General features: G+C 48.1%; 1 protein-coding gene across 2 annotated transcripts in view; it reads left to right on the forward strand.

Moving 5' to 3' along the window:
• The window catches only part of LOC308175484 (patatin-like phospholipase domain-containing protein 2), a 33,058-nt gene that overhangs the window by 5,168 nt on the left and 13,151 nt on the right, over positions 1 to 14,739 (forward strand). For both annotated transcript variants that reach the window (XM_080551147.1, XM_080551146.1), the window contains exons 4-8: positions 1 to 48; positions 1,030 to 1,090; positions 10,332 to 10,529; positions 10,788 to 10,920; positions 12,668 to 12,778. The exon at positions 1 to 48 is cut by the window's left edge and continues 165 nt beyond it. In XM_080551147.1, the coding sequence (XP_080407273.1) occupies positions 1 to 48; positions 1,030 to 1,090; positions 10,332 to 10,529; positions 10,788 to 10,920; positions 12,668 to 12,778 (551 nt within the window). The remainder of the gene's footprint in view (positions 49 to 1,029; positions 1,091 to 10,331; positions 10,530 to 10,787; positions 10,921 to 12,667; positions 12,779 to 14,739) is intronic.

Raw genomic sequence — 14,739 nt, forward strand, 5'->3', positions numbered from 1 at the left:
GGCAACATGTACCGTGTTAGCAGGGCGCTGTTCCCCCCCGAACCCAAGGTAGGCACCCTCCTCCCCTCCCTCCCCCCCCCCCCCACCCACCTCCCTAGTCCCCTTAAGTCCTGTTCCCCCCCGAACCCAAGGTAGGCACCCCCTCCCTCCCCTTATACGGTCCCAGTGGGACTCAAACCCACAACCTAGGCGTTGTTAGCGCCATGCTAGCACCTAGCGCCATGCTCCACCAACTGAGCAACAGAGGATGTGAAGCTTGGCACGTGATTTTACTACCTCCCCCTTTACTACCTCCCCCCCCTCACCCCCCAACTTCCTCTTCACCCTCATCTGCCCCCCAGTGATCAGTAGGTCTGGAGGCCCTGGTGTTGTTGATGAGATAAGATCAGTGAGGTGAACTTTGACCCTGAGGTCAGCGTCTGTTTGCTCACTGTGCTGTTATTGCTGCTGCAGTCTAAGGTCCGCCCCCCCCCACCGCCCCCCCACAGTCTAAGGTCCGCCCCCCCCCACCGCCCCCCCACAGTCTAAGGTCTGCCCCCCCCCCCACACACACACACAGTCTAAGCCCCCCTCCCAGCGTGATTGCGTAACCCTGGTTACAAATCCAAAGGAAGGCATGTTAGGCTTTGAGGCCCCCGAATGAGGAAATACCTCTCTCTCACACACACACACACACACACACACACACACACACACACACAAACACACACACACACACAAACACACACACACACACACACACAGACACACACACACACACACACACACACACACACACAGACACACACACACACACACACACACACATACACACATTGTATCGCATTTCTGCATGAAGGGCGCTATATAAATGAAGTTTGATTGATTGACAGGTGTGTTCCTTTGACAGGTGATTGACAGGTGCGTTCCTTTGACAGGTGATTGACAGGTGTGTTCCTTTGACAGGTGATTGACAGGTGTGTTCCTTTGACAGGTGATTGACAGGTGTGTTCCTTTGACAGGTGATTGACAGGTGTGTTCCTTTGACAGGTGATGGCAGAGATGTGTCAGAACGGCTACAAAGACGCGCTTCGCTTCCTCCAGGAGAACAGTGAGTACCATATTGACAGACAGGAGAACAGTGAGTACCATGTTGACAGACAGGAGAACAGTGAGTACCATGTTGACAGACAGGAGAACAGTGAGTACCATGTTGACAGACAGCAGAACAGTGAGTACCATGTTGACAGACAGGAGAACAGTGAGTACCATGTTGACAGACAGGAGAACAGTGAGTACCATGTTGACAGACAGAAGAACAGTGAGTACCATGTTGACAGACAGGAGAACAGTGAGTACCATGTTGACAGACAGGAGAACAGTGAGTACCATGTTGACAGACAGCAGAACAGTGAGTACCATGTTGACAGACAGCAGAACAGTGAGTACCATGTTGACAGACAGGAGGACAGTGAGTACCATGTTGACAGACAGGAGAACAGTGAGTACCATGTTGACAGACAGCAGAACAGTGAGTACCATGTTGACAGACAGGAGGACAGTGAGTACCATGTTAACAGACAGGAGAACAGTGAGTACCATGTTGACAGACAGGAGAACAGTGAGTACCATGTTGACAGACAGGAGAACAGTGAGTACCATGTTGACAGACAGGAGGACAGTGAGTACCATGTTGACAGACAGCAGAACAGTGAGTACCATGTTGACAGACAGCAGAACAGTGAGTACCATGTTGACAGACAGGAGAACAGTGAGTACCATGTTGACAGACAGGAGAACAGTGAGTAACATGTTGACAGACAGCAGAACAGTGAGTACCATGTTGACAGACTGGAGAACAGTGAGTACCATGTTGACAGACAGGAGGACAGTGAGTACCATGTTGACAGACAGGAGAACAGTGAGTACCATGTTGACAGACAGCAGAACAGTGAGTACCATGTTGACAGACAGGAGAACAGTGAGTACCATGTTGACAGACAGGAGAACAGTGAGTACCATGTTGACAGACAGGAGAACAGTGAGTACCATGTTGACAGACAGGAGAACAGTGAGTACCATGTTGACAGACAGCAGGACAGTGAGTACCATGTTGACAGACAGGAGAACAGTGAGTACCATGTTGACAGACAGGAGAACAGTGAGTACCATGTTGACAGACAGCAGAACAGTGAGTACCATGTTGACAGACAGCAGAACAGTGAGTACCATGTTGACAGACAGGAGAACAGTGAGTACCATGTTGACAGACAGGAGAACAGTGAGTACCATGTTGACAGACAGGAGAACAGTGACAGCAGAACAGTGACAGCAGAACAGTGAGTACCATGTTGACAAGAGAACAGTGAGTACCATGTTGACAGACAGGAGAACAGTGAGTACCATGTTGACAGACAGCAGAACAGTGAGTACCATGTTGACAGACAGGAGAACAGTGAGTACCATGTTGACAGACAGCAGAACAGTGAGTACCATGTTGACAGACAGGAGGACAGTGAGTACCATGTTGACAGACAGCAGAACAGTGAGTACCATGTTGACAGACAGGAGGACAGTGAGTACCATGTTGACAGACAGGAGGACAGTGAGTACCATGTTGACAGACAGCAGAACAGTGAGTACCATGTTGACAGACAGGAGGACAGTGAGTACCATGTTGACAGACAGGAGGACAGTGAGTACCATGTTGACAGACAGGAGGACAGTGAGTACCATGTTGACAGACAGGAGAACAGTGAGTACCATGTTGACAGACAGGAGAACAGTGAGTACCATGTTGACAGACAGCAGAACAGTGAGTACCATGTTGACAGACAGGAGAACAGTGAGTACCATGTTGACAGACAGGAGAACAGTGAGTACCATGTTGACAGACAGCAGGACAGTGAGTACCATGTTGACAGACAGGAGAACAGTGAGTACCATGTTGACAGACAGGAGAACAGTGAGTACCATGTTGACAGACAGCAGAACAGTGAGTACCATGTTGACAGACAGGAGAACAGTGAGTACCATGTTGACAGACAGCAGAACAGTGAGTACCATGTTGACAAGAGAACAGTGAGTACCATGTTGACAGACAGGAGAACAGTGAGTACCATGTTGACAGACAGCAGAACAGTGAGTACCATGTTGACAGACAGGAGAACAGTGAGTACCATGTTGACAGACAGCAGAACAGTGAGTACCATGTTGACAGAAAGGAGGACAGTGAGTACCATGTTGACAGACAGCAGAACAGTGAGTACCATGTTGACAGACAGGAGGACAGTGAGTACCATGTTGACAGACAGCAGAACAGTGAGTACCATGTTGACAGACAGGAGGACAGTGAGTACCATGTTGACAGACAGCAGAACAGTGAGTACCATGTTGACAGACAGGAGGACAGTGAGTACCATGTTGACAGACAGGAGAACAGTGAGTACCATGTTGACAGACAGCAGAACAGTGAGTACCATGTTGACAGACAGGAGGACAGTGAGTACCATGTTGACAGACAGGAGAACAGTGAGTACCATGTTGACAGACAGGAGAACAGTGAGTACCATGTTGACAGACAGGAGAACAGTGAGTACCATGTTGACAGACAGCAGAACAGTGAGTACCATGTTGACAGACAGGAGAACGGTGAGTACCATGTTGACAGACAGGAGAACAGTGAGTACCATGTTGACAGACAGGAGAACAGTGAGTACCATGTTGACAGACAGGAGAACAGTGAGTACCATGTTGACAGACAGGAGAACAGTGAGTACCATGTTGACAGACAGGAGAACAGTGAGTACCATGTTGACAGACAGGAGAACAGTGAGTACCATGTTGACAGACAGCAGAACAGTGAGTACCATGTTGACAGACAGCAAAACAGTGAGTACCATGTTGACAGACAGCAGGACAGTGAGTACCATGTTGACAGACAGGAGAACAGTGAGTACCATGTTGACAGACAGCAGAACAGTGACAGCAGAACAGTGACAGCAGAACAGTGAGTACCATGTTGACAAGAGAACAGTGAGTACCATGTTGACAGACAGGAGAACAGTGAGTACCATGTTGACAGACAGCAGAACAGTGAGTACCATGTTGACAGACAGGAGGACAGTGAGTACCATGTTGACAGACAGGAGAACAGTGAGTACCATGTTGACAGACAGCAGAACAGTGAGTACCATGTTGACAGACAGGAGGACAGTGAGTACCATGTTGACAGACAGGAGAACAGTGAGTACCATGTTGACAGACAGGAGAACAGTGAGTACCATGTTGACAGACAGCAGAACAGTGAGTACCATGTTGACAGACAGGAGAACAGTGAGTACCATGTTGACAGACAGGAGAACAGTGAGTACCATGTTGACAGACAGGAGGACAGTGAGTACCATGTTGACAGACAGGAGAACAGTGAGTACCATGTTGACAGACAGCAGAACAGTGAGTACCATGTTGACAGACAGGAGAACAGTGAGTACCATGTTGACAGACAGGAGAACAGTGAGTACCATGTTGACAGACAGCAGAACAGTGAGTACCATGTTGACAGACAGGAGAACAGTGAGTACCATGTTGACAGACAGCAGAACAGTGAGTACCATGTTGACAGACAGGAGAACAGTGAGTACCATGTTGACAGACAGGAGAACAGTGAGTACCATGTTGACAGACAGGAGAACAGTGAGTACCATGTTGACAGACAGCAGAACAGTGAGTACCATGTTGACAGACAGCAGAACAGTGAGTACCATGTTGACAGACAGGAGGACAGTGAGTACCATGTTGACAGACAGCAGAACAGTGAGTAACATGTTGACAGACAGCAGAACAGTGAGTACCATGTTGACAGACAGGAGAACAGTGAGTACCATGTTGACAGACAGCAGAACAGTGAGTACCATGTTGACAGACAGGAGAACAGTGAGTACCATGTTGACAGACAGCAGAACAGTGAGTACCATGTTGACAGACAGCAGAACAGTGAGTACCATGTTGACAGACAGGAGAACAGTGAGTACCATGTTGACAGACAGCAGAACAGTGAGTACCATGTTGACAGACAGGAGAACAGTGAGTACCATGTTGACAGACAGGAGAACAGTGAGTACCATGTTGACAGACAGCAGAACAGTGAGTAACATGTTGACAGACAGGAGAACAGTGAGTACCATGTTGACAGACAGGAGAACAGTGAGTACCATGTTGACAGACAGCAGAACAGTGAGTACCATGTTGACAGACAGCAGAACAGTGAGTACCATGTTGACAGACAGGAGAACAGTGAGTACCATGTTGACAGACAGGAGAACAGTGAGTACCATGTTGACAGACAGGAGAACAGTGAGTACCATGTTGACAGACAGGAGAACAGTGAGTACCATGTTGACAGACAGGAGAACAGTGAGTACCATGTTGACAGACAGGAGAACAGTGAGTATCATGTTGACAGACAGCAGGACAGTGAGTACCATGTTGACAGACAGCAGAACAGTGAGTACCATGTTGACAGACAGGAGAACAGTGAGTACCATGTTGACAGACAGGAGAACAGTGAGTACCATGTTGACAGACAGGAGAACAGTGAGTACCATGTTGACAGACAGGAGAACAGTGAGTACCATGTTGACAGACAGCAGAACAGTGAGTACCATGTTGACAGACAGCAGAACAGTGAGTACCATGTTGACAGACAGGAGAACAGTGAGTACCATGTTGACAGACAGGAGAACAGTGAGTACCATGTTGACAGACAGGAGAACAGTGAGTACCATGTTGACAGACAGCAGAACAGTGAGTACCATGTTGACAGACAGCAGAACAGTGAGTACCATGTTGACAGACAGCAGAACAGTGAGTACCATGTTGACAGACAGCAGAACAGTGAGTACCATGTTGACAGACAGGAGAACAGTGAGTACCATGTTGACAGACAGCAGAACAGTGAGTACCATGTTGACAGACAGGAGAACAGTGAGTACCATGTTGACAGACAGGAGGACAGTGAGTACCATGTTGACAGACAGCAGAACAGTGAGTACCATGTTGACAGACAGGAGAACAGTGAGTACCATGTTGACAGACAGCAGAACAGTGAGTAACATGTTGACAGACAGGAGAACAGTGAGTACCATGTTGACAGACAGGAGAACAGTGAGTACCATGTTGACAGACAGGAGAACAGTGAGTACCATGTTGACAGACAGCAGAACAGTGAGTACCATGTTGACAGACAGGAGAACAGTGAGTACCATGTTGACAGACAGGAGAACAGTGAGTACCATGTTGACAGACAGGAGAACAGTGAGTACCATGTTGACAGACAGGAGAACAGTGAGTACCATGTTGACAGACAGGAGAACAGTGAGTACCATGTTGACAGACAGGAGAACAGTGAGTACCATGTTGACAGACAGCAGAACAGTGAGTAACATGTTGACAGACAGGAGAACAGTGAGTACCATGTTGACAGACAGGAGAACAGTGAGTACCATGTTGACAGACAGCAGAACAGTGAGTACCATGTTGACAGACAGGAGAACAGTGAGTACCATGTTGACAGACAGGAGAACAGTGAGTACCATGTTGACAGACAGGAGAACAGTGAGTACCATGTTGACAGACAGGAGAACAGTGAGTACCATGTTGACAGACAGGAGAACAGTGAGTACCATGTTGACAGACAGGAGAACAGTGAGTACCATGTTGACAGACAGCAGAACAGTGAGTACCATGTTGACAGACAGCAGAACAGTGAGTACCATGTTGACAGACTGGAGAACAGTGAGTACCATGTTGACAGACAGGAGAACAGTGAGTACCATGTTGACAGACAGGAGAACAGTGAGTACCATGTTGACAGACAGGAGAACAGTGAGTACCATGTTGACAGACAGGAGAACAGTGAGTACCATGTTGACAGACAGGAGAACAGTGAGTACCATGTTGACAGACAGGAGAACAGTGAGTACCATGTTGACAGACAGGAGAACAGTGAGTACCATGTTGACAGACAGGAGAACAGTGAGTACCATGTTGACAGACAGGAGAACAGTGAGTACCATGTTGACAGACAGGAGAACAGTGAGTACCATGTTGACAGACAGGAGAACAGTGAGTACCATGTTGACAGACAGCAGAACAGTGAGTACCATGTTGACAGACAGGAGAACAGTGAGTACCATGTTGACAGACAGGAGAACAGTGAGTACCATGTTGACAGACAGGAGAACAGTGAGTACCATGTTGACAAACAGGAGGACAGTGAGTACCATGTTGACAGACAGGAGAACAGTGAGTACCATGTTGACAGACAGCAGAACAGTGAGTACCATGTTGACAGACAGGAGAACAGTGAGTACCATGTTGACAGACAGGAGAACAGTGAGTACCATGTTGACAGACAGGAGAACAGTGAGTACCATGTTGACAGACAGCAGAACAGTGAGTACCATGTTGACAGACAGGAGAACAGTGAGTACCATGTTGACAGACAGGAGAACAGTGAGTACCATGTTGACAGACAGCAGAACAGTGAGTACCATGTTGACAGACAGGAGGACAGTGAGTACCATGTTGACAGACAGGAGAACAGTGAGTACCATGTTGACAGACAGGAGAACAGTGAGTACCATGTTGACAGACAGCAGAACAGTGAGTACCATGTTGACAGACAGCAGAACAGTGAGTACCATGTTGACAGACAGGAGGACAGTGAGTACCATGTTGACAGACAGGAGAACAGTGAGTACCATGTTGACAGACAGCAGAACAGTGAGTACCATGTTGACAGACAGGAGAACAGTGAGTACCATGTTGACAGACAGGAGAACAGTGAGTACCATGTTGACAGACAGCAGAACAGTGAGTACCATGTTGACAGACTGGAGAACAGTGAGTACCATGTTGACAGACAGCAGAACAGTGAGTACCATGTTGACAGACAGGAGAACAGTGAGTACCATGTTGACAGACAGGAGAACAGTGAGTACCATGTTGACAGACAGGAGGACAGTGAGTACCATGTTGACAGACAGCAGAACAGTGAGTACCATGTTGACAGACAGCAGAACAGTGAGTACCATGTTGACAGACAGGAGAACAGTGAGTACCATGTTGACAGACAGGAGAACAGTGAGTACCATGTTGACAGACAGGAGAACAGTGAGTACCATGTTGACAGACAGGAGAACAGTGAGTACCATGTTGACAGACAGGAGAACAGTGAGTACCATGTTGACAGACAGCAGAACAGTGAGTACCATGTTGACAGACAGGAGAACAGTGAGTACCATGTTGACAGACAGGAGAACAGTGAGTACCATGTTGACAGACAGGAGAACAGTGAGTACCATGTTGACAGACTGCAGAACAGTGAGTACCATGTTGACAGACAGGAGAACAGTGAGTACCATGTTGACAGACAGGAGAACAGTGAGTACCATGTTGACAGACAGGAGGACAGTGAGTACCATGTTGACAAGAGAACAGTGAGTACCACGCTGTCTTTGACAGTGGCAGCGGGCGCTGATGTTAAGCCTGGTACACACAAAGATTTTCTAAATCTTAACAGATTTTTTATCTGAGAGAGACCCCCACACATGATGATAAAAAATCATGGATTGAACAGTTTTGATAGTATTGTGTGTGGTGTGCTCCGATATTCCCAATACAGCACACCACATACAAAGATCTGTCCTACGACAGTCTAGAGTCTCATCCCGCAATCTCGCATGATCAAACGTGATCTAACCTAGTACACTGACTGACCTGTACGAGGCAGCCATGTGCGACAAGGCAAATAAAGTACCGAAGAACGAAAAGAAGAAGACGCGTCAGTCAGCTCGCTTCTTGATTGGCTACATTCCATCCACGTCACAATCCACGGAGTCGGGAGTTGTCAGTTCTGCCCACACACAAGAGGACTTTTGATCGTGCATGTTGCATAATAACCTGGACATACTTCTCCTCACTGAAACCTGGCAACAACCCTCAGACTACTACTCACTCAACCAGGCCACCCCCCCTAATTACACCTACATCGCTAAACCCCGCCTCTCTAAGCGAGGGGGTGGTCTCGCTCCTCTCCACAAACACACCCTAACTGTCACTGTATTGGACCTCAACCTCCCACCCATGTCATCCTTCGAATACCTCGCCTTTTCACTCCCCAACTCCATAACTGCACTCCTACTCTACCGTCCACCGAAGCCACACCCCTCTTTAATGTCTGATCTCTCTGAACTCCTCACCATTGCCTCTTCCCTTTCTACCCGTCTCTTACTCACTGGTGACTTTAATATCCATGTCGACCAACCCAACTCCAACCGCACCTCTGACTTCCTCTCTCTCCGTGATTGTTTCCACCTCACCCAGCACATCAACTTCCCCACCCAGGCCACACACTCGACCTTGTCTGCTCTGCCTCCCTACCCATATCCAACCCCCACCCTCTTCCATTCCCACTCTCTGACCACCACTGCATCGTCTTCTCTGCCCCCCTGCCCCTACCGCGCCACCCCATCAAACGCACCATCTCTTTCGTAACATAAAATCTGTCAACCCACTCACTCTATCTCAGTCCATATCCTCTGCCCTCCCCACTGACTCCACTCCCACCAACCCGGAAGACTATGCCACCATGCTCAACTCCATTCTCTCTGACTCCCTTGACTCACTGGCCCCCTTGAAAACCATCACTGTCTCCTTCACCACCTCCTCCACCCCCGCCCCCCCTGCTGTCATCTTCCCCCCCTGCTGATTACCCCCCCCCCCCCTACTACTCTCACTACTTTCTCCCCTGTTGATTCCTCCCTCATCACTACTATCATCACCGCCTCCAAAACAACCACCTGCTCCCTCGACCCCCTCCCTACCACCCTGATCAAGGCCTGCCTCCCTGCCCTCATCCCCCACCTCACTGCCCTCTTCAATCAGTCACTATCCCAAGGCCACGTTCCCTCAATATACAAACTCGCCGCTGTCACCCCCATTCTCAAAAAGCCCACTCTTGACCCAGCCAAGCTCTCCAACTACCGCCCCATCTCCAACCTACCATTCTTCTCAAAAACCCTCGAGCGTGCTGTCTCTGTCCAACTTCACGCCCACCTCCAGACCAACAAACTGTATGAACCCTTTCAATCTGGTTTCCGCCCACATCACAGCACCAAAACAGCCCTGGTCAAAGTCATCAATGATCTCCTCACCTCCGCAGACTCAGGTGCCCTCAACATCCTAGTTCACATCCTGGGTGTAAACGTGTGTTTTTGCTAGCGGTGTTCACCGTTGCCATGGCTACTATCACCGCGGTGACGTCTTGACGTTCTGTTCTGTGACGTCAGATCTGCTGACGCTGGAGAGTCCGACCGCTGGCCCCGCCCCCGCGGAGGAGGCCCCTCCCCCTTCCTGCTGCTGCCCCCGGCCGGTCGCCATGGAGACCAGCAGGGACTGGCTGCTGCGGAGGCTCCGCCTCCTGAGGAAGAGACACTACTGGCTGGATGAGAGGATGGTCCACACCCTGCCCACGCCCATCAGGAGAGGTCAGAGGTCGTCTCAGGGTCATCTCTTCCTGATGACTGTTTTGTTTACTGTGTTACTATGACAACGTGTGGTCGTGGTGTTGTTGTCTGGGCCAGTGCCGTGTTGCCGTGGCGATGACAACGTGTGGCTGTTGTGTGTTAGGGTGTGTTTAGGTGTGTTGTGGTGTTGTCTCCAGTGCTGTGTTGCCGTGGTGATGACGTGTGTGTGTGTGTGTGGTGTGTGGTTGTGTGTGTGTGTGTGTGTGTGTGTGTCTCCAGTGCTGTGCGAGGCGTGCAAGGGCAAACCCGGCCTGGTTGCCAAGGTGACGGAGCTACTTCCTGTCCGCGTGGCGTCGTTCATGATGCTGCCCTGCACCCTGCCGCTGGCCTCCGCCTGCTCTGCTGCCCAGAGGTTAGGCCACGCCCCTACCCCCTAGACCACGCTCCTACCCCCTAGACCACACCCCTACCCCCTAGACCACGCCCCTACCCCCTAGACCAGGCCCCCTACCACATAGACCATGCCCCTACTCCCTAGACCACACCCCCTACCCCCTAGACCACGCCCCTACCCCCTAGACCCCCCCTACCCCCTAGACCACACCCCCTACCACACCTAACCCTACTCTGCTGCCCAAAGGTAAGAGATCACGCCCCTAAACATACTGACCACACCTCCTAAACATACTGACCACTCCCCCTAAACATACTGACCACGCCCCCTAAACCACACCCCCTCAACATACCACCCCCCACACACACACCGTACCACCCCCATAAACATACCACCCCCCCACATAGTCGCAGTAGAAGAGATAGATAGATAGATAGATAGATAGATAGATAGATAGATAGGTAGGTAGGTAGGTAGGTAGGTAGGTAGGTAGGTAGCTAGGTAGCTAGGTAGGTAGGTAGGTAGTAGGGCTGCACGATATGGACGAAAATGCATATCACGATATTTATGCCAGATATCTCGATATCGATATTAGTACGATATTACTAGTTTTAAATGTAGAAACAATGAAAAATAAGCAATCTTCAAAAAAACTAACAGCATAATACCAAATGGACGTGGAAAAGTGCAAAATAATCAGCACTATGGATCTCGGCACCAACGCGCATCTTCGTCTCATTAAACAGTTGCGGAATGGCCACCTGACTAAAATGGTTCCGAGACGGTATTTTGTAGCGTTTGTCTAGGGTCCGAATCATTTTGTGGAACCCCTCTTTTTCGACGGAATAAACGGGAAGCATATCTTTTGCAATATGGTACGTTATGGCGTTTGTGATCTCTTTGTGTCGGTATGACGTCCTCTCGTATGGCGTTGTAATTGTGCATCGTCAACCCGACCTTGCTTGACCCGGGAGGATGTGCTTGGTCCCGCTGTCTCTCTTCGTGCTTGGCTCTCCTCGTACAGTGGTCTGTGGTTTTTCTCAAGGTGGTGAAAAAGGTTGGTTGTGTTTCCATTCTTCGTCCCGACTATGCGGAGGCACGACCTACATTAGACATCGTTCTGGTTCACGTCCTCCTTCCTGAATCCAAAATGTCTCCAAACAATGGAGGTGGACTTATTTTTAGGTATGAGATTTGCAATCGTGTTGTCAAGGACATTCATATTTATTTTGTTTTCGCGCCGCTGTGTGTCACTGTTGCGTGACAGCAGCACGTTTTTTGCCTCGCTCACGGCCAAGCTCGCTTATTGGTTGGCATTGCTGTCGATCTAAGGAAACCATGAAATGAGGTTTGTGGTTGGCTGTACGTTTAGGGAAAGCGTAAAAACGTATGTTTTGATTGACTGAGCTGTACATGCTGGGGGAGTTTTATATCGTCAATATTGTTGCCTTTCACAATATTCATATTGCGCATGCGAACATCGCGATGACGATACGATAACGATATATCGTGCAGCCCTATTAGGTAGGTAGGTCTCCTTTAGCCCCCCCTAGTGCAGTGTGGTTGGAAAGATCTATAGATCTCCTTAGTGGTCGTAAAGATCTCCTACAGCGCCCTCTAGTGCAGCGTGGTTGTAATATAGTCTGTTAGAGACCAGGGTCAGGACCAGGGGTAAATAAACCACCCCCCCCTGTGTGTTCAGGTAAATAAACCACCCCCCTGTGTGTTCAGGTAAATAACCCCCCCCCCCCCCTGTGTGTTCAAGGTTTGTGGAGTGGATCCCAGAGGTCCCGGCAGACGTGCGCTGGCTGTGTGGCGTGGCGGGGGACGTGTACCGGGGGGTCTGGAGGGTGGGGGCCACCACAGCCCCCCGCAGGTGAGACGCCCAGCGCATCTTTACACTGTCCGTCTGTGAAAACAGCCCGGCTGCGTTCGTAAATTCACTCCGAGAGCGCCGGAGCGCACACTGAGTTCAATGTGTCGAATATTTTCTCTGTTTCAGTGATCAAAGAAGAGGTAAAAACTCCTGGCCAAAGTTAAAGAGTATTTATTCAAAAAAGATCGGGTCCTCAGATTACAGGCACACAAAACAGTCACAACGTGGGGAGAGGTAGACAGAAGACAGACTGAGCTCCAGACTCAGCACAGGGTTTTATAGCGGCCCTCAGCCAATCACATCACAGTATGTTCTTGGCCAATCGTGATCCTTCCTTCTAGGCCTCTGATTGGCCTAGACCCTCGGGGGCGTGCATGTGCGTGTGTGTGTGTCTGCGCATGTGCGACAATTGAAAATCTCTCCGCGATCATTTGTAATGAAATAATAAAGTATTAATAAAGTATATATGAAGTAATAAAAATATACGTGTAATATGTGTAAAATATACGTGAATATATGTGTAAGATATACGTTATATAAGAAGGCTATTAATGTGTAAAAATATACGACACATCCCCCCTCGGACCACCCAGAGGGTGTTCCGAAACTAAATGATCACATAAACCAAAACAAAAACACAAACCCCACATATCACAGCTAAGAAAATATAAAAAAATAAAAAAAATAAAATAAAAAAAATAAAAAAATAAAAAAATTAAAAATAACTATTAAGAACCCAAAGACATCATGCAAAAAATAGAAACCAACCAATAATAAAAAGAATCTTGAAAATAACAACCACAATTAAACTAAACACAGTCCATCATGCACAAATTAATATAGAAACTTCCAACGACCGATGTTTTCTTTGTCCTTGAAGCGCCAGGGACAGAGGTTACTAGCACATGAACCCAGTTGGAGAACAGCCTTTACCGCTGTCTCAGATTGATATCCTTTCCCAGTCAAGAGCGTTTTCTTCGTTGTGCTAGGAACAGAACCGCTTTCCTATCTTTGCATAACCACCACACCACTACTCAACTGACATCAATCACATGATATAGAAAGAAACAAACAGTAATCGAAGCAAATAATCATAAAACATCACTTAATAAACAAATCATCAAAGGAGGAAACAAAATCAGAAAGCAAAACAGAATCCAGCTTTTGCTCATCAGCTACGTTGGTCAACATTAAAGCATTAATAGGAACATCAGAAATACACTTTCCACAACATTTGATCAAAATACCAAGTAACATAATACAGATGATAATGACAACAAAAATAATAGCGACGGACCTGATCATATTACCAATACCTGAAAAAGCAGAATCAAAGAAATCTAACATATTCCAACCGTGTTCTTTATGTAAATCCTCTACACCCTTCTTGTTAGATTCATGAAAATCATACAAAGCGTTATCAGAATCCGAAATATAACTGCAGCATTCACCGCCTATCAAAGCACAAGTACCACCCTGACTGGCCAAAATAATGTCCAAAGCCATTCTATTTTGGAGAGCTACATTCTTAGTTTCAGTCAATTCAGTGGCCAGGGCAGACACTACAGCATCCGAAGCATTAATGTGTTTCTCAAGAACGGATGATAGGGCACTTAATTCAGTCTGAGAGTTGTAGACACCATAACTTGGGAATATTAGGCCAAAAAACTTCTGAGCGGTAGACAACGCCCTACGACTACGATGGGTTGCTTGTTTGTGAAGTACAGACATCTCCTCCCGAGTAACTTTCCTAATCAAAGGTATCAGATGAGCCAAATAACAAACACCCTCAATCAAAGCAGGAAGCTTAGAGAATGCATCATTATCACACACAAGAAACACATGTTCCGGGAGTTGAAGCTCTGTACCAGGATACAAGAACATGGTTCCACCTATACAAGACGCGGCCCCTAACTGACGAACCGAGCTGATCTTGGGCCGTACTTGAATGTCAATACAGG

Source organism: Nansenia antarctica (genome assembly GCF_963989245.1).
Source record: "Nansenia antarctica genome assembly, contig: SCAFFOLD_132, whole genome shotgun sequence".
NCBI classification, from domain to species: Eukaryota; Metazoa; Chordata; class Actinopteri; order Argentiniformes; family Microstomatidae; genus Nansenia; species Nansenia antarctica.